At 35.8% G+C, this 6076-nt stretch overlaps 1 protein-coding gene across 1 annotated transcript; it reads left to right on the top strand.

Annotated features, from left to right (window-relative positions):
• On the top strand, window positions 839-4499 carry LOC107613283 (E3 ubiquitin-protein ligase RHF2A). The gene is made up of 8 exons (XM_016315212.2): window positions 839-1016; window positions 1345-1488; window positions 1585-1631; window positions 2683-2745; window positions 2861-2969; window positions 3052-3443; window positions 3561-3668; window positions 3760-4499. Exons 1-8 carry the CDS (start codon window positions 1011-1013, stop codon window positions 4079-4081), a joined length of 1191 nt encoding a protein of 396 aa, XP_016170698.1. The 5' UTR covers window positions 839-1010; the 3' UTR covers window positions 4082-4499.

Raw genomic sequence — 6076 nt, 5'->3', positions numbered from 1 at the left:
TTTCACTCCTAATTCATTAAATATCAAACCACTTTTCGATTTGGTAAAAATCAACAACACATATTTCCTTTGGTTCTCGGTAGCATTCCTGATCGAATAGACCAAATATATTTCAGGTATTACGCAATCTCCCACTACCAATAGACTGTTCAAACAAAAGGATGTTGGTCATAGTCGGTGACAAATACATATATACATGAGTGGTAATATATTCGTAGATTTTCTTTTGGTTCATAAAATACACGAGTTATTAAATAAATTTAATATAAAATTAATGGAAAAAATGAAAGATATAAATACTAAAATAGATATTTATAAGTTGGTATTTATATTATACATTATAGATATAGCTACTATCAAAGGTTTGGAATCATGCACACATGATCCATATATATATGGTCAAAAGTCCACAACTGGCTAAAGTTGTGTCCTCATGACGCCTAGATAAATTTACATATTCAAATAAATGAATAATAACATGGACACACGTCCATGGCTTTGAATGTTTCTAAACTTATTTTATTTTCAATATAAAGACCATATAATATAATAACAAAATATTGGTATTTTTATATGGTGGAAGGTTGCAGCGTTTGGGTTGGGTGGGCGGTGGGTAAAATGGTAAATGGAAGAGAGAAGAAAGAAAAGAATGGCGCGTAATCTAAGAGGACCCGTCAAAGATAATCCATGGGAACGCCACGTGTCAATATCGCAGTGATTGAGGACCAAAGGTAAGGTTTAGCTGTTGACTCCATCTTTCAGAATGCTCTCGTTTGGTTTCTTCGATAAAGTAAATAATAATAATAATAATAATAATAATAAACAAAACAAAAAGCAAAGAGAAAGCGTAACACCCACACCCACACCTTACTTCAGTCCACGCCAGAATAATACTCTCTCTCTCTCTCTCTCTCTCTCTCTCTGTAATTCGGTGGAAGCAGCTAGGGTTTCTCTTACTTGCATCTCGATTTAGCAGCATAGGCATCCAATAATCTTGCTCGAAATTCGTTATGGAGGTAACACCGTATTAGATTTTTCCGATTTCCCTGATTATTCGGTTGCAAACAAAAAGGAGAACATTTGTTACTTGTCTTAACAACTTTTTACTGTTTAGAATTCAGCTCCGATCCTCAATTTGATTCGATTACTTCTGAGGATTATTTGATTCGTTTGAATTTGAGATTGCTATGTTGTGTGCTGGTGCGGTTGCTTATTCGTAGAATCGTAGTTCTTATCTGATGTTTTATCTGTTTTGAGGGAGGGGGGAGCTTTATGTGTTTCATACATTTTTTTATTAGTTGTGTTCTGATTTTGGGGATTTTTTGGATGGTGTTGTTTATGTAGGGATCTCCTGGGATTGAAGATAGCGGCAAGTCTGAGGCGCATTTGACTTCAGCTGCTGCTTTTGTGGAGGGTGGAATTCAGGATGCTTGTGACGATGCTTGCAGCATCTGTCTTGAAGCCTTCTGTGACAGTGATCCTTCCACCGTATGACCCTAACTTTTTTTTATCACGTGTTCATTTCTTTGGATGACTGTTGTTTGACTCTTTTGATCATGCTGGTTTCTTTCACCCTTCCTGCAGGTGACAAGTTGCAAGCATGAGTTTCATTTTCAGTGCATTCTGGAATGGTATTGTTCTTTGGCTTTCTCTGTTAAATGTTTAGTCCTGTATTTTTGACCTGTGCAGGACTGTACAGTATTTGTGACGATGAATTTTTTCCTTTAATATTATTGTTGTATCCTGATGCTACTCCTACATACAGGATATAGGCATATAGTTGCTGCGATATTTTCATATAAGCCAATGTGGCTCCTTGAAGTGATGAATCTAAGACTATAGGTTTAGTTTTTTATTCTCTCTTATGCTTCAGTGGCACACAAAGAAGGACTAGTGGACTACTTAGACAATCTATTTACAACTGTGTGTCTACTTTGATTTTGAGGGCAAACAAACAGGGTTTGCATGACTGACACCTTAAGATAATCCCCAACTCAAGACAATTTATCACTACCAGCTAAAAGAGGAATTATTAAGGATTTCATACATGGGATTGAAATTCTTAAACGTTGAGTATACAAATGATTCTCAGGGCTTACAACATTGGCTCATGACATATTGTCATGCCCATTCAGTATTTTCCTTGTAGTCATGAAGTTTTCTTTTTGTCAATAGATAGTATTGTTTCATCTTGTTTGCGTTGTTCAAGGTTCTCTGAATATCAAATGTGGTGCCCAACAAACTCGATAAACCATAAATCAGTTTGGCCCAAACTCATGCCTACTACATTGGCCTAACAAATATGTATTCTTAACATAGTTCTAACTTTCATTAATATTGAGGGAATGGTATCAGGAATTTATTAGTCTCATTTTCAGAATCAAATTTTAAATTCTCACATACTTGGCAGTTGGCACTCATCCAACCGTATGGGAAAGGTTTCATTGTTTTATTATTGTTGCTTACACTTTCTACTCATGTACTGTTCCCTTCTCCATGAAGCCTTACCTTACTTTTCCTTCCAAGTAAAATGTGTATCAAGTAAAATCTTCCAATCAGTTTTTGATGAGTTAAAGTTGCACGTATTCTATACCATTGATATATGTACTGAATACCAAACATTGTCTGAAGCTTTTGGCAATGTTCGCAAGGTTTCATTTTGACCTGGATTTCAATCTTTAGGTGTCAGAGAAGCTCCCAGTGTCCCATGTGTTGGCAACCCATCAGTCTCAAAGATCCATCCAGGTTTTTAGTTTCCTCCTTTTTTATTTTTTTCCTTTTTGGTTGTTTATTTTGTCACTGGTTTCGAATTATTATTTCTTTTGAACATATACTTATGTATTCTGGTTTGATTTTGCAGCCAGGAACTTCTTGAGGCTGTGGAAAGAGAGAGGAACTTTAGGTTAAATCCACCTAGAAACGCCACAATATTTCATCATCCAACTCTGGGGGATTTTGAGTTACAACATGTCTGTGGTTTACCTATTTTAATTTGCAACCATATCTGTTATCATATCTTATGCATTGTGTCATTGTTGTGTCTTCATGCAGTTGCCAGTTGGAGCAAATGATGCTGATCTTGAGGAGCATATAATCCAACACTTGGCTGCTGCTGCTGCAATGGGCCGAGCACGTCACATTGCAAGACGGGAAGGCCAGAGAAACAGGTCATCAGCTCAAGGTCGCCCTCATTTTTTGGTATGGTCGACCCATCCCAATTCTCCTCCTGTCGCTCCTGCTTCTTCCTCTCCTACTCACAGCCAGAGGGGGGACGGTGAACCAACACCTGCAGTTACTTTTGCCACTCTTTCTCCAGCTCCTGCAACTGGAGAAGAATCACCACAGCTTATTTCAGTTCCTCCTGTTCTAGCTGAACAGGTTTCTGCTTCAGGATCTGGGCCTGCTGTACACACCACTGATCATCAGGGATCATCTAACAATAGGTAACTGCAACACTGTTCATATTGAAATTCAAAATCATATTAAATGCTTTTTAATTTCTCAGTTACATGCTTTTCTAGATTTAGATGTTCTTAACAAATAACCGATACTTAAAACAGGAGATCTCCTAGCCAGTCTTCTCCAAGTAGTCAGGATAGAGCGGGGCCATCGGAATTACAGTCCTTTTCAGAATCCCTGAAATCTAAATTAAATGCTGTGTCGTCAAGGTATAAGATAAAGCTACCATTATTGTAGCATTTTAATATAATTGGAGTTCTCCCTTTGCACTGCAAACTTTAATTTTCACCCTCCTTTCAGATACAAGGAGTCAATTTCGAAGAGCACAAGAGGGTGGAAGGAGAGATGGTTCTCTCGTAATACTTCTATGTCTGATATTGGATCTGAAGTCAGACGAGAAGTTAATGCTGGGATTGCAACTGTGTCACGAATGATGGAACGCCTGGAAACCAGAGACAGTAACAGAAGTAATAGCAATACCAATAGCAATACTGCACCAAGTAATTTGGAGCATGGTTCAGGTCAGGGATCAAGTGATCCGCATTTAACAGAACCTGAAGGGAGTCAACTGAGAGACACCAACACAAAAACATCTTGTGCTGCAGGTTCTAGTTCTAGTTAAGCATATAGAAGAAATTGCATCAACTGAGATTTGTTTTGTCCAAAAGGTAAAATCTTTAATTTCATTGGAGGTTACGAAATTGCATGGATGTGGTGCGTTGCCTATTAAGCAAAGCGGCCTGCACAAGATAACCAACGAATTGTGTTATTGGACAAAAATAAGAACAAAACAAAGGCAGCAGTGGTCTCTTTTGTCTAAAACTTAGGAACCTATATATATGATGTATATTCACCTTGTAAACTTAATATTTACAAATATCTCAGATAACCTTTCCATAAATATCTGTGTTTCTTAAAATTCTCAATATAAATCATCGTTCTCCAACATGGCAATAGTTGAATGGTGACATGTCGGGATTCAACAATTGTGGTGCTTCATTGCAATTAGGGGAGGCGAGATGAGATGCTCATTTTATTTTGATGATGCCTATTTTGTTGGTTCTTATCGGATGAACATCATCCTGACCTTGAATTGACCGTCTTTTTTCTTAACTTTATTAATCACGAGTATTTTCTGATGTGTTTGATAGGGAAACTTTCAACCTGTCATTAGAACTTGCCTAATTGCATTAATGAATTGAGTGGATCAAAACTTGATATTATGTAATCCCATCCAAATAGTTCAGTGACTTCCTTTTTCTTCTATAATAATGATCGAGTATCTGTTAATGAAATTATCCAAATCATTCATTAGTTGTTGCAAGTCATAAAATCACGAAAGTCTGCGTAGTTGGTATTCAGTTTATCTATAGATAATCAATTAATCATATATTCTAAGGAATCCATTAGGAACCAATCCACAGATATTCTCGCAAGACACAGAAGAGACGCATTACGCAAGGAATCGCCTCCAATTATAAAGCAACTCTTTTCCCTAGTTTCTTCATGAACATACCCATTTCAAACCAATTTGAAGCGTCCATTGAATAATTAGAAGGAAAACAAACAACTAAAGACACAGATTTCAGAGTCCTGACGACATCTTTAATCTTTTTCTCATAGCAAAGTCGTGTGGGAGTACATTTGATAGGGTTACAATTTATTTTTTTATCTTTTGGTCATGGGGTTACAATTTATTTATACTTCTATATGCTCTGAATGGGTTGTATGATATGTATTCGTACATACTGTGTCTTTACCTTTAAACTATATAGTAATATTTTTATTTTCTTATTGACATTGTTTATAACATATTTCAAGTGCCAACTACCAAAATACAATGCTCTAAATCCCAGATGTGTTACACTTTTAGATTTAGAGGCACCGACAATTTTGTAAGAGTAGCGACAAGATGTCAGATAGAGTTGCCAATTCACGCGCCAGAAAGGAAGAGTTTTAAAGTCATAAACGGTGCGCTCGGAACCTGTCTCAACCTGAGCTGTGTACATAATAACAAAACCAAACTCATTGATTATTGTGTGACCAAATTCATAGTTAATTCTCCCACACATTCGCTGTACTGATTACACAAAACATCGAATGTGTAATCACTTGGCAATTAATTGTCATTCATATCATTTAATAAGATTTAATATGAGCTTAACGAGTGGCAATTCATGAAATTAAGCAGTCTGATTAACAAATATAACATCCACGGCAGTAAATAATGCATGCATTTCTTTGCTTAGTGATTAATTAAATGTTACTAAAACAGTAAAACCTTTTTCGGATTCACTTTGCTTTCACTTTTATAAAAATAAAGCTAAGAAACCTAAAGAGAGAACAATTGGTATTGGACTATTGGTTATTCTATTCATCCGATTTGTGCATCACATTATCATTATTATTAGGTGAATTATAGGATAAAAATGTAAGTTTACAGATGTTTTTTTATGGGATGAGATAGTATTTGAGAAATTAGGGTTTTTACTTTGAAACTTTGAAATATAATAAAAAATAATTATAAAAAAATTTATATTCTTTCTTTATACAACTTTAATCTGTATAGTAGAGTGTCTCTTATTATTATTAGGATTTAACTAATATGTGTCTTAAA

This window comes from Arachis ipaensis, chromosome B08 (assembly GCF_000816755.2).
Source record: "Arachis ipaensis cultivar K30076 chromosome B08, Araip1.1, whole genome shotgun sequence".
Lineage (NCBI taxonomy): Eukaryota > Viridiplantae > Streptophyta > Magnoliopsida > Fabales > Fabaceae > Arachis > Arachis ipaensis.
The sequence above is the reverse complement of the archived record's forward strand: the minus strand, read 5'-3'. Positions and strand labels throughout refer to the sequence as shown.